This window comes from Oryx dammah, unplaced genomic scaffold, assembly GCF_014754425.2.
Source record: "Oryx dammah isolate SB20612 unplaced genomic scaffold, SCBI_Odam_1.1 HiC_scaffold_2, whole genome shotgun sequence".
Taxonomy (NCBI): Eukaryota; Metazoa; Chordata; class Mammalia; order Artiodactyla; family Bovidae; genus Oryx; species Oryx dammah.
In genome coordinates this window covers 90,349,283-90,367,924 of record NW_024070186.1, presented here as the reverse complement: position 1 = coordinate 90,367,924, position 18,642 = coordinate 90,349,283, and the positions used below count along the sequence as shown (strand labels likewise).

Sequence of the window (18,642 nt, the reverse complement as noted above, 5' to 3'; positions counted from 1 at the left end):
CAAGATGCGGTCTGGTCAGCTTCAAATTCTCCCTGATTAATATCACTTCCATTCTGATTACAAGGATTTCACAATTTTGCTTATTTAATGCTTTAACATCTTTGCTTCACTTCTGATGCTTAGCTTCACTTATTCAAAGATACAAGGGTACAAAGGACTCTGTATAGATTTTTAAAAAAGGCTCTAGAGTTAAAAATTTAGACCATAAAACAACTTCTCTCATCAAACTATAGCTGCTCTGGATTTTAGGGGAGAATAAGTAAAGGAAGGGGGAGAGAAAGCAAATACAAGATTCAGGAGACTACTACTAGCCAGTATTTTCAAACTAAATTGTCTACTGAAATCTTAGTAAATATCATGCAAATTATTTTTATAATTCAATACCTGGTCTTTTACTTCCTGATAGGCCTTAGGGCTTAAAAGAACAATGAACTGTCTAAGTTCTTGACTAAACTCTGTCCCAGGTTCTTGTTTATTTAGTAGACTTCTAAGTCCTGAAATGGAATAACAAAGGCATAGCTATTAATAATAAAATACGATTTTATTATCTAATCAGAATTAATTTGAGGTTAAAATGTCTAGTTTAGAAACAAATGAAAATAACAAGATTAATCACATGATTTTTCTTTTTCCTTTTCTCAAAAACTTCTAGATAGAGGTCTTTAAGATTTTCCACTGTCCTAAGAGTTCTGAGATATTCACTTGTGAGATCTGATGCAAAATCTGCTTAGTCAATCTCTTTATTAGAAAAAACAGGGAGGAGAGTGGAATCATTATGGTAAGTCAAAGGGTAGAGTTATATATACACTTTTTTTCCTGTTCCAACATAAATACCTTACATGAGAACATTTTAAAGATATTGAATATATACTGAGTAAATGCCTATCCTGTGGAAGTACTGAAGCAGGCTATTAGTTACTATTAATTAAAGGAAGTTATTATTAAATAAAAATATCAACAATGTATGTGATATGGGGTTAATTAATAGGCTCCTGAGCATTTATTATAGAAGTGTTATAACATTAAAATACTGCACTTCCATCCCAAATTAAAACTGAGTAGTAATGTAAGTTACAAAATAAGTACTATTTCTAAGGCATGGAGGAATGATTATTATAATGTATGTGTGCAATACACATAAGCAAGAGAATGGGCTCGGAGTGTACAACTGGGATTCCTTGGGGGCTCAGATGCTAAAGAATCCTCCTGCAATGCAGGAGACCTGAGATCCCTAGATTGGGAAGATCCCCTGGAGGAAATGGCAACTCACTCAAGTATTCTTGCCTGGAGAATACCCATGGACAGAGGAGCCTGGCGGGCTACAGTCCAGGGGGTTGCAAAGAGTTGGACACAACTGAGTATCTAAGCACAGCATAGTAATATATGGGTCTTTCCATATCTTCTACTTTAAGACTCAAGTTCTCAGCAGTATTAATAACTGTAAAATATCTTGAGGAAACTGTGTAAGTTCTACTGTTGAGAAAAGAAAGGGAGACAGATTGAGATAGAATTCCTTTATAATGAACTCTGTTGGGCATTCACATTTCTATAGAAAAAATAAAATTATAGAAATAATATGTATCTAGCATAGTATCCTCTAGAGTTTTATTACTGGCACTTCTCTCCCACAAAGTTCACAGTAATGACTCAAGTAAGCTAAGTCACTCACGTCTGTGTGTATTAAGTCACTTCAGTCATGTCCAACCGACTCTGCAATCCTATGGACTGTAGCCTGCTAGACTCCTCTGTCCATAGCATTTTCCAGGGAACAATACTTGAGTGGATTGCCATGCCCTCCTCCAGGGGATGTTCCCAACCAAGGATTGAACTTGCATCTCTTGTGTCTCCTGCACTGGCAGGCGGATTCTTTACCACTACTACCTGGGAAGTCCATTAAATATATCACATTGTATTCTAATTCTTGAAATTTTATATACAGTATAGTCAGTTGCTCGGTCTTGTCCGACTCTTTGCGAGCCCATGGGCTATAGCCTGGCTAGGCTCCTCTGTCCAAGGGATTCTCCAGGCAAGAATACTGGAGTGGGTTGCCATTTCCTTCTCTAATACATAATATAAATTATTATTATTAATATATAAGATACTTAATGAACTAGAAACCTATTTCTTGACCATACTGAATAAGAAAATATATTGTAATAAATTCATGACTCTGCCTAACAAATAAATAAAAACTCACATTAAACTTTGCTTAGCAGTTGGAAAAAAAAAAAAACAAACTGAGTGATTTTGGATAAACTACCTACATGTTCCGCACTTTTGTTTCCACTGCTATATAATGAGGATAGCAAACATCTCACAGGGTTGTTATGAAGAGTAAATATTCTAATACACATAAGGTATGCAGAATAGTATCTGACATATAGTAAATGCTCAATTAAAGAAAAGCTATCATAAGGTAACGGTAATACACTGAACCCTTTCCTTCTCAAGTTTCTGAATTTTTATTCACATGATTTTGGGGGTGATGGGGATTTTTTTGTCTTTGAGGAAAGGCAGTATAGGAGGTAGAGTAATTACTAAATGATGTAAAGATTAAAAGGCTGTCAAGCTCTCAAGCAAAGCTCTATTTTCTCAATAAAATTAGGGAAGATCACTGATCTTTTCGGTCATTATGTTATTACACTATATGGCATATTCAACACACAATCTTTTGTGACAAAGGCAGCAAATTATTTATTGTAACCTCATCAATAAAGTATCATATGCCATCTGTTGAGATATGAAGATGGATGGATTATATAGTTTTTCCTCTGAATCGTTACCTGTTGTGACAGAGTTTTTATCTGCACACTTTAGTTAATGACTTTTTCACAACACAGGTATTTTGTTTTCCATATACCATCAATAAAAATGTTCTTTTTAAAAATCTCAAGAAAAGAAAGAATGTATTACCTTTATAGCAGGCACTTAGTCTCAGTAAAATCAAAATTTCCTGATGGGATTCAGCCATCAACAGTAGTAGCTTTGTAGCAGTACCTCTTATGACTGGACTAGGAGTTGATAAAACTTTGTAAACAACTTCATCTAAAATTGAATGAAGTATTTTCCGTTCTATTCTGAGTAAATCACCACTAATAGAATAAAAGAATAAAAAATGTACCATTACTAAATGATTCATCATTATCACAACAAATTAAACAAAAAAAGGTGCAGCAACTTAATGTCTATGGCCTGATCCAGGAAATTAACCAATATTTTAAGTGGCTAGCTCAGTTCCAAGAATACATCACATTACATCAACTAACTGAATTCTTATTGTATGTAAGGCATCATGCTAAGTAAAATAGTGAATACAAAGTAGTCAAAGAAACCTACAATCAATTATTGGAGAAAGATTAATGTGCAAAATAGTAATCAGATGGTTCAAAAGTTTCAAGCAATAATAAAAGGAAAATCACAAGACAGTAAGTACACGGTTCATTGCTTAATGATGGATGAAGACAAACATGTTATAGAAAATCAATTATCACGTACTTGGGAGGAAATTTTTCTTTTAGTATTCCATCATTACACAACAACTTCATGTTGCATTACTGATGTCATGAAAAATTATCTGAAACTTAGAAACATTCAAAGGGATTACTAGGTGTCCTTTTACTCACCCCACCAAGGAGTATATGATTTTCTAGGGGTATGTTCCTTTGATTATCCATTTACTACTGATTAATATATTTTGCAATTCTGTAAAAGTAGATATTGCATAAAAAGATGCTCAACATTGCTCATTATTACAGAAATACAAATCAAAATGACAATGAGGTATCACCTCACACCAGTCAGAATGGCTATCACCAAAAAATCTATAAACAATAAATGCTGGAGAGGATGTGGAGAAAAGGGAACCCTCCTGCACTGTTGGTGGGAATGTAAACTGACACAACCATTATGGAAAACAGTATGGAGATTCCTTAACAACTAGGAATAAATCTACAATATGACCTAGCAGTCCCATTCCTGGGCATAGTCCCGGAGAAAATCACAATTCTAAAAGACACATGTACCCCAATGTTCATTGCAGCAGTATTTATAATAGCTAGGACATGGAAGCAGCCTAGGTGTCCACTGACAGAAGGAAGCTGTGGTATATATATACAATGGAATATTACTCAGCCATAAAAAGGAACACATTTGAGTCAGTTCTAATGAGGTGGATGAACGTAGAGCCTATTATACAAAGTGAACTAGGTCAGAAAAACAAATGTCGTATATTAACGCATATATATGGAATCTAGAAAGATGGTGCAGTTGAACCTATTTGCAGGGTAGCAATGCAGATAGGACATAAGAGAAAAGACTTATAGACACAGGGCAGTGGGGTGGGGAGGAAGGAGAGGATGGGATGTATGGAGAGTAACACAAAACATATATATTACCATATGTAAAACAGAGATCCAATGGGCTTTGCTGTGTGACTCAGGGAACTCAAACTGGGTCTCTATAACAACCTAGAGGGGTGGGATAGGGAAGGAGGTGGGAGGGAGGTTCAAGAGAGAGGGGAAATAGGTATACCTATGGCTAATTCATGTTGATGTTTGGCAGAAACCAAAACAATATTGTAGAGCAATTATCCCTCAATTAAAACTAAATAAATTTAATTATTAAAAAAAAAGATGTAATAAAAAAGAATATGTATAAACACTAAAATATTACTCAGCCATAAAAATGAATTAATTTGAGTCAGTTGTAGTGAAGTGGATGAACCTAAAGCCTCATATACAGAGTGAAAGAAGTCAGAAAGAGAACAAGTATTATATATTAATGCATATATATGGAATCTAGAAAAATGGTACTGATCAACTTAGTAGTGAATGACTTGTGGACACAATGGTGCAAGTTGAAGGTGCGACGAACTGAGAAAGTAGTATTGACATATTTACAACGATCATGTATAAAACAGATAGTCACTGGGAATTTGCTATGTAACAAAGGGACCCCAGCCTGGCACTCTGTGATGACCTAGAGAAGTGAGCTGTAGGGACAGGAGGAAGGTTGAGGAGGGAGGGGATATATATGATTATGATTGATTCATGTTGTTGTATGACAGAAACCAACACTGCACCGTAAAGCAATATTCTACCAATTAAAAAAAAGAAAAAAAAAGTAGATGTTGGCTTGTAGAAAGCAAATAATGGCAAGGATTCTTATCTGAGAGAAATGCAAACAGACTCTTACTCAACAATATAAATAAACTTTTGTCCAGTTAGAAAAAATAACCATGAATGTTTATAACTGATATTCTCCACTATTCGGCTTTTGTGGAAAAAGGTTCTTCTGGTCCTCTTCCACCCTGTTTACAGATTTTCGACCTTTATTTTTTTTTCCTGTTTTCTTTGTAGGCTTTCCAGTACACCCCTAAAAGGTTACTTCCTAGGATTCCATTTGGCCCATTTCTTTTCTTACTCAATACATATTTTTCACTGAGCTCTTCTCTCATGTTTTTAACTATACTTTTAAGCCTGATAACTCATTAAGTCCATAATTCTAGTCCAGATCTCTTCCACAAGTCCTATTCACTGTCAGTGGACATTTGAGTTGTCTTGTCTTTGACTATTACAGATAAAGCTGCTATAAACATTTGTGTGTACAAATCTTTGCATGCACTCTTATTTCTCTGCCTGCTGAACATATCTGTCTATGTTGGACAAACCAATGTTGAATCTGTTTTGGCTAAGAAGAGGTGGCAAGAATACACAGAAGAACTGTACAAAAAAGATTTTCATGACAGATAATCATGATAGTGTGATCACCCACCTAGACCCAGACATCCTGGAATAAGAAGTCAAGTGGCCCTGAGGAAACATCACTACAAACAATGCTAGTGGAGGTGATGGAATTCCAGTTGAGCTATTTCAAATCCTAAATGATGATGCTGTGAAAGTGCTGCATTCAATATGCCAGCAAATTTGGAAAACTCAGCAGTGGCCACAGGACTGGAAAAGGTCAGTTTTCATTCCAATCCCAAAGAAAGGCAATGCCAAAGAAGGCTCAAACTACCGCACAATTGTACTCATCTCAGTATGTGACAAGGAACCAGAGATCAAATTGTCAACATCCATTGGATCATAGAAAAAGCAAGAGAGTTTCAGAAAAACATCTACTTCTGCTTTACTGACTATACCAAAGCCTTGACTGTGTGGATCACAACAAACTGTGGAAAATTCTTCAAGAGATGGGAATACCAGACCATCTGACCTGCCTCCTGAGAAATCTGTATGCAGGTCAAGAAGCAAGTTAGAACTGGACATGGAACAACAGACTGGTTCCAAATAGGAAAAGGAGTACGTCAAGGCTGTATATTGTCACACTGCTTATTTAACATCTATGCAGAGTACACCATGCAAAATGCCGGACTGGATGAAGCACAGGCTGAAATCAAGATTGCTGGGAAAATATCAATAACCTCAGAAATTCAGATGACACCACCCTTATGGCAGAAAGCAAAGAGGAACTAAAGAGCCTCTTGAATAAAGTCAAAGAGGAGAGTGAAAAAGTTGTCTTAAAACTCAACATTCAGAAAACAAAGATCATGGCACCTGGTCCCATCATTTCAGGGCAAATAGATGGGGAAATAATGGAAACAGTGACAGACTTTATTTTCTGGGGCTCCAGAATCACTGCAGATGGTGACTGCAGCCATGAAATTAAAAGATGCTTGTTCCTTGGGAAAAAAGCTGTGACAAACATAGAAGGCATATTAAAAAGCAGAGATGTTACTTTGCCAACAAACGTCTGCCAACTCAAAGCTATGGTTTTTCCAGTAGTCATGTATGGTTATGAGAGTTGGACTATAAAAAACGCTGAATGCCAAAGAATTGATGCTTTGGAACTGTGGTGTTGGAGAAGACTCTTCAGAGTCCTTTGGACTGCAAAGAGATCAAACCAGTCAATTGTAAAGGAAATCTGTCCTGAATATTCATTGGAAAGACTGATGCTGAAGCCGAAACTCCAGTACTTTGGCCACCTGATGAAAAGAAGTGACTCAGAAAAGACCCTAATGCCGGGAAAGAATGGAGGTGGAAGGACAAAGGAACAACAGAGGATGAGGTGGTTGGATGGCATCACTGACTTGATAGACGTGAGTTTGAGTAAGTTCTGGGATTTGGTAATAGACTGGGAAGCCTGCGTGCTGCAGTCCATGGTGTCACAAAGAGTCAACATGACTGAGCAACTGAACTGATACCACTGTCTATTATTCAATACAGAAAACTTGGTATCATACCTGAATTCATCTTTTATTTCATTCCATATCAAAACGTTCATCAAGACATGATTATTTTTTTATTTTGACCAGCTTCATTAAAGTATAACTGATATACAGCGAATTGCACATATTTAAATGTATAATATGGTAAGTTTTGACATTCCCCCATCGCAATAAAGATAATGAATATATCCATCACCCCTTAAAGTTTCCTTTTGTTTCACTGTACTCCTTCTCCACTTACCCTCCATGGCACCTTATTTATACCTGTCACTATAAATTAGTTTACATTTTCTAGAATTTTATACATAGTTATGACTATAGATCTTATCTGAACATCATCAGTTTGCAGAAATGATTCCTGCAAGAAATGATTACTTTTTATTACTAAAGGAAGAAAGGGGGAAAAAGAGATAAAAACAGAGATTCTATGATGGCACAAATTTGATTTTCTCATATTAAAGCCAAATCAAAGTATGACCATTTCTGCTAAACTTCCTGCCTTTGTACACTATTTTAAGACGTAGGCAGTTTCAATAACTACATGAAGAGAAATTAACTGGAAATAATTTGATCCTTTCAGATCTTGCTTTTATTGTTTAGATGATCCACAGTAGTGCTCAGTCTAGTGCTACTATCCCCCACTACCAAGATGAAACTATCCTGAGTACTCTACCTAATGCTCCATTTTTCATGAAGTTTTTTCCAGTTTTGCAGCTGGAATCAGGCAGCATTCTAGCTCTGTGAGTTTCTGGTACTGCTCCTTTTAATCCTTTTGGATTATTGTTTCCAAGACATTGAGTAGTTTCCTCAAATGCATGTGCTGATCAATACTCTACTGAAAACTTGAAGGGGATTCTGCAGATCTCTGGGGTTCTTTGTGTAGCTCTCTCTTCCATGATATCGTATGAACTCTAGCCTACTTTTCACATTCTGTATGTTGTTTCTTATCTCTGTGCATTTGCTTATGTTGTTACCTCTGCCTAGAAATACTGTTTTCTCTTCTCACCGGTTAATTTCTCATCTTTCATCTCAGCATTACATGCTCCTCATCTATTCATCTCAGGTGTTACATTCTCCTGGAAGTATCCCCCACCTCAGTTTGGTTTAGGAGCGCCTCTTAATATTTAATTAACATTGTACCTTATTACACTGTAATATAATTGTGTTCATGTATTAGTCTCTTCCACTATACCGTAAGCTATTTGAAGATAAGGTTCATATCTTAATCGATTTTATAAATCCAATGACAGACAATACTTGGCACATGTACTAGATGCTTAACAAATCCATATTGAGCTGAAAAAAATCAATGATTTCAACAGTGTTTACTCTGCCTTTCTATTTTAACCTGGGAAAAATTGTCTGTTACTTCTTTTATACTCTAGAAGGGCATAGCACTTGGCAAATACTGAGCTTGCAGTCTGCTAAATAAGTACATGATTGTTCAGTCACTAAGTCGTGTCTGATTCTCTGCAACCCCATGAACTGCAGCATGCCAGGCTTCCCTGTCCTTCACTATTTCCTGAAGTTTGCTCAGATTCATGTCAGTGATGCTATTTGATTAGTCACTTATTATCGTGATCCCAATATTCTCCTTCAGATATCACAGTAATTTTTCTTCTCTAAGACTGAGATAGGGCTAAAATCTTAAGTTCTGAAATAAGATACAAATTCGATAATAAACTTTCTTTTACAGTATTTTATATTTTTTATATTCATTAAAAAAATACAATGGTAATAACAAAGCTTCTTAAATGTCATATACAATTGATTTTAGTAAAACTGGTAATGCTTCTCATCAAAAACAAAAAATTCTATATATTTTATAAAGCCAAGTCACCTATTGATCTGTAGTATGTTCTGTAGCAAAGTCATGACCGTAGATCCTATTTGAACATTATCAGTTTGCAGTAAGCGCAAGAAATGCTCACTTTTCAGTACTAAAAAAAGAGAAAAAAAGAAAGATTATGATTCTATGATGATACAACTGGGATTTACTTGTCTTTTCAAAACCAGATCAAAGCATAAGCATTTCTGCTAAACTTCCTGCCTTGATATACTTTGCAGTAAAGTTATACTTGGTTTTTCCATAACCATAATAAGGCAGTTATTCCATTTTTATGGACAGTTACAAATAAATACTAAGCTAAGAATGTATCGTTATCTTCCCTTAAATTAAAAATAAAATATAACATATCCTTAAACTGAGTCTCCTTTTCTAACTGATTTCAGTGAAGACAATAACATTTTCTGTGAAAAAGAGAATATGAAGGAATAGCAATAGTTCAGATGATTATAATCAGCAGCTCATGTACTTAAAAATTTAACTGTTATATAATGTATCATATTTGCTAATACCTTGTCTTAAATAATAATAAAATCACTAACTACCCAGAAGAGTATTTGGTTTGTAATTTTTAGGCTCTGAACAGCCAGTTATGAAGACCTGGCACTACATGCTTATGCAAGTCACTTAACCTCTCAGAAAATCTTACTTCTTTCCCTGTAAAGTTAAAACTAACAAGTCTCTCACAGACTACTGTAAAATGTCCTAGAACAGGGTTGTTGTTATGTTCAACTGCTAAGTCATGTCAGACTCTTTGTGATGCCATGGACTGAAGCACACCAGGCTTCCCTGTCCTTCACTATCTCCTAGAGTTTGCTCAAACTTAAGTCCATTAACTTAGTGATATATCCAATATGTTGTCCTCTGTCATCCCCTTCTCCTCTTGCCCTCAATCTTTCCCAGCATCAGGATCTTTTTCAATGAATTGGCTCTTCACATCAGGTAGCCAAAGTATTGGTGCTTCAGCATCAGCATTGGTCCTTTCGATGAATATTCAGGGTTGATTTCTTTCAGGACTGACTGGTTTGATCTTGCAGTCCAGGGACTCCCAAGAGTCTTCTCTAACACCACAGTTCCAAAGCATCAATTCTTTGGCACTCAGCCTTCTTTTATGGTCTAACTCTCACATTTGTACAGGACTACTGGAAAAACCATAGCTTTGCCTAGACGGACCTTTGTCAGCAAAGTAATGTCTCTGCTTTTCAATATGCTGTCTAGGTTTGCAACAGCCTTTCTTCCAAGGAGCAAGCATCTTTTAATTTCATGGCTGCAGTCACCATCTGCAGTGATTCTGGAGCCCCAGAAAATAAAGTCTGTCACTGTTTCCACTGTTTCCCCATCTATTTCCCATGAAATGATGGGACCAGGTGCCATGATCTTAGTTTTCTGAATGTTGAGTTTTAAGCCAGTTTTCCTCTTTCACCTTCATCTAGAGGTTCATTAGGTCCTCTTTGCTTTCTGCCATAAGGGTGGTGTCATCTGCATATATGAGGTTATTGATATTTCTCCCAGCAGTCGATTTCTAGTTTGTGCTTCATCCAGCCCAGCATTTTGCATGGTGTACTCTGCTTAGAAGTTAAATAAGCAGGGTGACAACACACTATCTAAGTTTGCCTAGAAACAGTGTAGATTCCCATTAAATGTCAGTTAATAGTCCTTTGTTCATTAACTGACTAGAATTTTAATTAAAGTGGGATCAGGTATGCTGGCAAGGCAGCTCTGTGAACACTATCCTAGCTTCTACACATTTTTTCCTCTTTCAGTCTCCTGCTGCTGCTGCTAAGTCGCTTTAGTCGTGTCCAACTCTGTGCGACCCCATAGACGGCAGCCCACCAGGCTCCCCTGTCCCTGGGATTCTCCAGGCAAGAACACTGGAGTGGGTTGCCATTTCCTTCTCCATCAGTCTCTAGAGGGGACATATTTGATTTCTTTCATATACTAACTACTGTTCTTCACTTCTGTTTACATAATCCAATATTTCACTAGATACCATTAAAAAAATCTAACAACTTCAAAAAACTTCTGGTATTATTTTTATGGTTTTTTATTTTCTATTTTTCAATAGCAAAAAAATTCTCTGTAGCTGAGATAAGTGTATTTTTCTATTTTTGTCTATCTAAAGATATTTATTGGAGAAGGCAATGGCAACCCACTCTAGTACTCTTGCCTGGAAAATCCCAGGAGCCTGGTAGGCTGCAGTCCACGGGGTCGCTAAGAGCTGGGCACGACTGAGTGACTTTACTTTCACTTTTCACTTTCATGCATTGGAGAAGGAAATGGCAACCCACTCCAGTGTTCTTGCCTGGAGAATCCCAGGGATGGGGGAGCCTGGTAGGCTGCCATCTATGGGGTCGCACAGAGTCGGACATGATTGAAGTGACTTAGCAGCAGCAAAGATGTTTATTAATAACTCTTTAACTCTGAATTCACTGAAATCATGTAGAATGCAGTGTTTATATATCTTTTCTCTATTTTGGAAAAAATATGATAAAATAATTTGTTGAAGTTATTCTACTTTAATAACATTTACCTTATTATAAGATTTATTTTTGGAGAAGGCAATCGCAACCCACTCCAGTACTCTTGCCTGGAAAATCCCATGGATGGAGGAGCCTGGTAGGCTACAGTCCTCGGGGTCGCTAAGAGTCAGACACAACTGAGCAACTTCACTTTCACTTTTCACTTTCATGCATTGGAGAAGGAAATGGCAACCCACTCCAGTGTTCTTGCCTGGAGAATCCCAGGGATGGGGGAGCCTGGTGGGCTGCTGTCTATGGGGTTGCACAGAGTCGGACAAGACTGAAACAACTTAGCAGCAGCAGCAGCAGTATATTGTTTTCAAGTATAGTCAGATAACTATTTGGTTTCCCAACAAAAACTGATATTTGCCAATTTTTTAAAATTAAAGTTTCGAACATGTGGAAGAGTAGTATATATGACCCTGCATGTATTAGTCACTCAACTTCAACAATGATCAACTCGTGGCCAGTCTTATTTCACCTACCCCATCTACTTCTTGACTCCCATTTTATCTGAAAGCAAATCCAAGACATCAAATAATTTTACCCAGAAATATTTCAATACATATTCCCAAAATATTATGTATGAATTATTAAAAAATAAAATATTGCCATTATCTAACCTAACTAATTATGATTCCCTGATTTTATCAAATATCCAGTCCCTGCTCCCATTGCCATTTTTTTGGTGAATTTTCAGAAGTTTACTTGAACTGGGATCCAAACAGGAGCCACACAATGTAACTAGTTATCTTTCAAATTTCTTTTAACCTATGGGTTTCTACTCTACCCTTTTGCCCCTTGCAACTGTCAACTGTCCTTTGAGCTTCCCAGTTTACTTTTGCTAACTGCATTCAGTTATGTCAACTGTCCTTTGAGCTTCCCAGTTTACTTTTGCTAACTGCATTCCTCTGGTGTAATTTAATGTTTCTCTGACCTTCTACAAATTGGTAGTTGAAGCTCCAGGATCAAAATGATTCATGTTTGAATTTTTGTTATATACATGTCATATGTGAGGTTATAATGAGATATTACAATGAGGCACTTCATATCTGATGTCTCTCCTTTTGAGATGTTGACAGTGATGGATAATTAATTCACTAAAGGTTATAATATAGCATGATTCTATCATATCCTTTTCACTTACTAGCTGGAATGTTTATAAAGAAAAAAGTTTCCTCATCAATATGTAAGAAAAGGCAGTATAAATGATGGACTCTTTATTTATTACCAAAATGAATTGGTTCCCTAGCAGACTCTAATGCTAACTGTTTTTAATTGTGGCAGGAAATAAGTAATAAAAAGATTAGAGAAATGTTAATAATGATTGAATCTCAGTGATGAGTACAGAGGGGTTAATTAAACTATTCTACTTCCCATGGTAAAAGGTTAAAGTTAATAATCTCACTCTATTGATGTGTTTTAATCCACTGTAGTTATTACCCTCATTACTTTTCAATTTTCCCATTTCTGGCTAGCAGAAACCTCCTTATGCTGGCTCCTGAGTCCTTTTCACAAAATCCTAACAGACTTTGACTGCTTCTTTCCTATCTAGTATTCAAGATACTTCTGGCTTACCTTGCATATTTTCTACCTCATACCTATATACAGTCAGCTATTTCTCCAAGGAAGTGGTTCTTTTGAGAGAAAAACTTACTGGACATCCTATTTAATACCTATTTTATTGGTGTTTTAAACTGACAGATTGACCTGAGAAATATTGTCACTTTTGCTATAGCTATTATTTTGAAAAGGAATATGGCATATTTAAAACTTTTTTCACGTATTCTGTCTCCTGCTGTCTTTTAACTAGGTTTTTAGTATTACACCATAGTGTAGCTAAGCACTTTACATTTTGGTAAAATAGTTCTTATAGTAGAGAAGTTTATAATAATATTTTTTTCATAAAGGGAAATGAACAGATAATATTTTTTTTTTAAAGGAAGTATTTGAGCATGAGAGTAATTGCCTTTGGAAAATGGGAAATGGAGAGAGGTGTGAGGGCCAAGGACTGCGTTTGCGTGTTTTTAAATAATCCTTATGGAACTCGCTGACTCTGTAAATGATGTACATGCATAATTCTGAAAGTAAAAAATAAAATATTAATATTCAGCTCAATTTTTACTTTCTAAAAATATCAATGTTCTTATATTATTCCTATACATTACATTTTTCTTAGAGTAAATCTTTCAATAAGGTAGGAACACTGTCACACTTATTATTAAAAATTACTTTTTAGTCTTAAGGAAACATAAAACTAACATATATTTATATTTTTCAATGTAAGTATAGAAATAGCCTATAAAGTAACTTTCCAGTTTAGTAAAATGTCACCATATAAAAGCTTAATCTTACCTCAATAGTTAGGCTGTGAATTAAATCATATCTATACTCTTTACATAAGGATTTCTGACACACTAAGACTGAAATACAACTGTAATCTTTGAAACAAACATAAAAAACTTTTTCCCCTGGAATAAACTGTTAAAATTATTAAGTCTTATCTTAAATTTGCTACATAGAAAAAGCTAAGGAGAAAGTTTTATTTTAACAATATTCCCCTTAATGTAATATTATTGTTGTCTGTTTAAAGCTGGAACATCCAAATTTGCCTTTACTTTTTGTGTATGGGGTTATTTCAATGTGCTTTTATTTAACTGTATTTATCTGTATTTAATGAAGTAGTTTTTAGGAAAAAAAAAAAAATCAAACTGATAGCAGGTGACTCTACAATGACTATCAGTTACATTAAAAATCTTTTCTCTTACCATTTTGGATGAGTTGAACATGGCCTCCCAATAGCCAGAAGAGAGAATCAGTCACAACGTCAAAAAAGTGTAGTAATGCATCTTTTTCTTCACCCTTAACACACACACACACACACACACAAGAATTGATTTCACTGTAATTGTTTTAATTAATAAAAAGATAGACTTCTCTCTGGAGAGTCTTAGGACCAGGTTTTTGGATCTATCTTAGCTATTTATATGAGGTATATAATCTTGAAGCTTTTATTTTCTTAATTTATAAAACTGTGGTTAAGGCTAGTAATATATAACAGAAGTGATTGCTATCCAGAGGTCAAATGGTACAATAGAAGATGCAAAAGAACTATAAGTTGATACACTAGGGATTTTTTGATACCAGTCATTCATAAGAATCATCTATGGAGTTTTAAAAATATTCCTATGTACAGGTTTTAGTTCAAACATACTGAAATGTGAATCTCCAAAGTTAAAAGTCTAGACATCTACTTTTTACACAATTAAGTGGGTGATTTGGGTATGCAGCCAGGGTTGAACATCACTGCAATATGCACATATAGATGTCAGTATATAAAGCATTCAGTGTATTTCAGTTGCAGCTTCTAGTCTATGACTCCATGAGAGCATGAGACCATGTTATTTAGCTCTCCAGAGTCCCTTGGACTGCAAGAAGATCCAACCAGTCCATTCTAAAGGAGATCAGCCCTGAGTGTTCTTTGGAAGGAATGATGCTAAAGCTGAAACTCCAGTACTTTGACCACCTCACACGAAGAGCTGACTCATTGGAAAAGACTCTGATGCTGGGAGGGATTGGGGGCAGGAGGACAAGGGGACGACAGAGAATGAGATGGCTGGATGGCATCACTGACTCGATGGACATGAGTTTGAGTGAACTCCGGGAGATGGTGATGGACAGGGAGGCCTGGTATGCTGCAATTCATGGGGTTGCAAAGAGTTGGACATGACTGAGCGACTGAACTGAACTGAAACACACATTATATACTATACACCCAGTGTCTAAAGTGGTTCAAACACACAGTTAATCAATATTTATCCAATAAATAAATGACAATTTTTTTCTGCTTCTTTCCTTCTGGAAAGTAGAGTGAGGAATTATTCTAGATTACAGTATGTGTCAAAGTGGGAAATAAACAGAATACATTCACACTTCTGTCTTTCCCTGGCCACGTAATTTTACTGCAAAGTTAATATAAAGGCCATTAATCTCATCCACGTTCTGAATGTACTATGGCATAAAAGTAATAACAGCAAAAATATGATTGCTATGGTTACTCTTTATAATAATGAAAGCATTTTCTTCCTATTATTCTAGTGCAGGGTTAGACAGGTGCTTAAACAGACACGTACTAACAAATATAACAACAATCAAAAAAGAAAGAAGTGTCACATTAGATCAAGAATCCCTTTAGTCCAATAAACTGCCTTAGCCGGTTTCACTGAAAGAAAGGGCACATAATCTTCATTGCCACCAATCTCGAAGGATACTGCTGGGTTCCTAAAATTAGTACTTTCTTTTAAAAGTCCATCAGATAATGTCAACCTTAAATTCATGGCCTTTGAGACTGGTTAACAAAATTTATCCCGAAGTCACTTCAAAATCCTGGCATAGGTGCTTTTCTAGTCTTAAAAATAGAATATATGTATGTATGAATGTGTGTGTGTATATATACATATGTATGTATGCCTGTATATGTATATGTATATTTTAACAAGTTTTCAGTTTAGGCCATAAAATCCTATGTATGTCCCACTATGTACTCCACTACCAACATACCAACTAATTTTAAAATATATATATATGATTGACAAACAACTAGGTAGATAGAATTAATAGATAAGTTCAGTTTTCTTATTTTTTGACAGCTGAAACAGAATTTTAATTAATTTTAAAACCAAAGTCCAAACTGTTTTGTTTTAGTCTGTGCTGCTGATGCTATGATAACCTATCAACAAACAACTGCTACAGGAGGAACTGGATGGGCGCAGAGGCTGGGCCTTGAAGTCAAAGAGAGCCAGTCCTCCTGCTCACCAGCCTGTCTATCACACCAGCACCTGCTCCACTGGCACCTGAGTCATGGACTCAGACAGTAGCTTCCTGCCTGGATTCTGGACACTACTTCTGTGCCCTTCTGGGTCTGTGCACTGAATCCTCTTTGTCTTGTCATCATCTTTTTATTCACCAATTTTAATTTCTTCTGTGGTCAAGGGGCCTTCTTTTTTTTTTTTGTAGCTGATTTACTCCCTTTGATGGATATACTAAAAAAATTTTTATCTCTATACAAACACCATAGTGTTTCCTAACAAATAGGAAAGTATTATGGAAAATATTGAAGGACAATATGAATGAAAATAATATAATTATTACTGCTTTTAAACGGGAATATTAAAAGTGCTTTGATGAAAACATAAAGCTTTCGTAATGGTCTAAGCTCTTCATAAGATGGAAATTCATTTTACAAAGGAGAAAACAGAGGAAGAATGAAATCAAGTGATTTGTGTAAGAATCCAGAGTTAGTTTTTGGCACAGCCAGAAAAAGAAATCAGATCCAGGGCTTCCCTGCTGGCTCAGTGGTAAAGAATCTGCCTGCCAATGCAGGAGACATAGGGCTGAAATGACACAGTGTGTTATCTGACTATAACAGAACTAAATTAGAAACTGATAACAATAAAATATCAAGAAAATCCTCAATGATCTGGAAACTAAGCAACATACTTCAAAACAATCCATGGGTCAAAAAAAAAGTACATATAGTATTCAGCATAATTCACTCAAGAAATATTTGTTGGACTGATATGAACCCAAATGTTTTGGCTGAAATATTTTGACTAGAGAGGATCTGAATGAGCAAATAGAAAGTTTACCTTTATTCTTCTTTACCACTGGAGTTAACAAAGAAAAGCCTTGAGCTTAGAGAACAATACTTTCCTCTACTATTAATTAAAGTAGAAATTATGCTATGGAAATAAATATCTATGGGTGTTGCTCAAAAGTGAGTAGTAAAGCAGATACTTCAAAAAGCATAGTGTCATACAATATGCTTCAGTCAGCACTGTAAAATTTTCAACTGTAAAGGTTTTTTTGTAGCTAAAATGTTTAAATCCATTACTCTAGTTGTTGTTTAATCACTAAGTCATGTCCGACTCTTTTATAACTCCATGGACTATATAGTCCACCAGGCTCCTCTGTCCATGGGATTTCTCAAGCAAGAATTATGGAACGTGTTGCCATTTCCTTCTCTAGGGGGTCTTCCTGACCTAGGGATTAAACCCACGTCTCCTGCCTGGCAGGTGGATCATTTACCACTGAGCCACCTTGGAAGCCACTCCAATTGTCCTTTCAGCCAAATATTGCACATCTGAAAAACAATGTGGAATATCATCTCAAGAATTAAACAGTTTTGGCCACAAAACACAAACCGCTAAGTAAACAAACATACCTTAGCTGCGTTGATGAAACATGTTTGTAATCGCCTCCCCAAAACCAGAAAATTTTCTACAGCCGATGGAAGTAATTCATTGTAAAATTCTTCTGCATCTTCTCCTGGTTCCAAGCCCACACAGCAATGGCTGAAATAAGAGCATAAGTTTGTGACTCAGTTTGTGCCAATTACAAATTTTAGACAAATGCTAAGGCTTCTAGACACTGTGTCTTAATGAGAATTTTTAGTATCTTTCTTTTGTTGTCAAGCCAATAAAGAATTTTTAATGGACAGTTAGTGTAACTTTGTTAATAAGTAAACAGTGGTGTGAATTTTGCCTGTATTTAGAGCTAGGACGTCTATTTTCTAAAAATTTACTTGTCAGTTCTTCAGGAAACAAAATACACTTGGCTCACAATAAACAGAGAGGCAAGTTTTTGGTGAATGGGCTACACACACTCTAAAAGCAATAGAGTACCTTGAGAATTTAACTCAGGAATAACATATGTGTTAACTGATACATTTTAGACATCAGACAGCTGAAAAATAGCTAGGGTAGTATTAGTCTACAAGGGACAGATTAGGAAATGGAACACTCTAATTTTACACCAATTCTTTCCAAGAGATCTCGTTTCCTAAAACCTGCAAAATATCTGATTGCATACTCTCTACATCGGAAGGACAAACAGCAAAAACTCTAGCAGACACATTCCACAGCATACAATGAAAGGTCATTTAGAGAAATGGTGGGTCCTCTTGAAACCGTACATAAAGTCATCCTCTAGGTATGAAATGAGTATATTTAAAAGGTTCAATAATAAAAAAGTATTTCTGCAAACTAATACCA

At 35.8% G+C, this 18,642-nt stretch overlaps 1 protein-coding gene across 8 annotated transcripts in view; it reads right to left on the bottom strand.

Annotated features, from left to right (window-relative positions):
• The window catches only part of IQCB1 (IQ motif containing B1), a 159,195-nt gene that overhangs the window by 17,598 nt on the left and 122,955 nt on the right, over positions 1 to 18,642 (bottom strand). For 6 of the 8 annotated variants that reach the window (XM_040250702.1, XM_040250687.1, XM_040250716.1 and 3 more), the window contains exons 5-9: positions 17,814 to 17,943; positions 14,359 to 14,452; positions 9,066 to 9,165; positions 2,914 to 3,092; positions 385 to 494 (exon numbers count right to left, since the gene is read on the bottom strand). In XM_040250702.1, the coding sequence (XP_040106636.1) occupies positions 385 to 494; positions 2,914 to 3,092; positions 9,066 to 9,165; positions 14,359 to 14,452; positions 17,814 to 17,943 (613 nt within the window). The remainder of the gene's footprint in view (positions 1 to 384; positions 495 to 2,913; positions 3,093 to 9,065; positions 9,166 to 14,358; positions 14,453 to 17,813; positions 17,944 to 18,642) is intronic. The other 2 variants (XM_040250733.1, XM_040250742.1) reach the window with 1 other exon arrangement.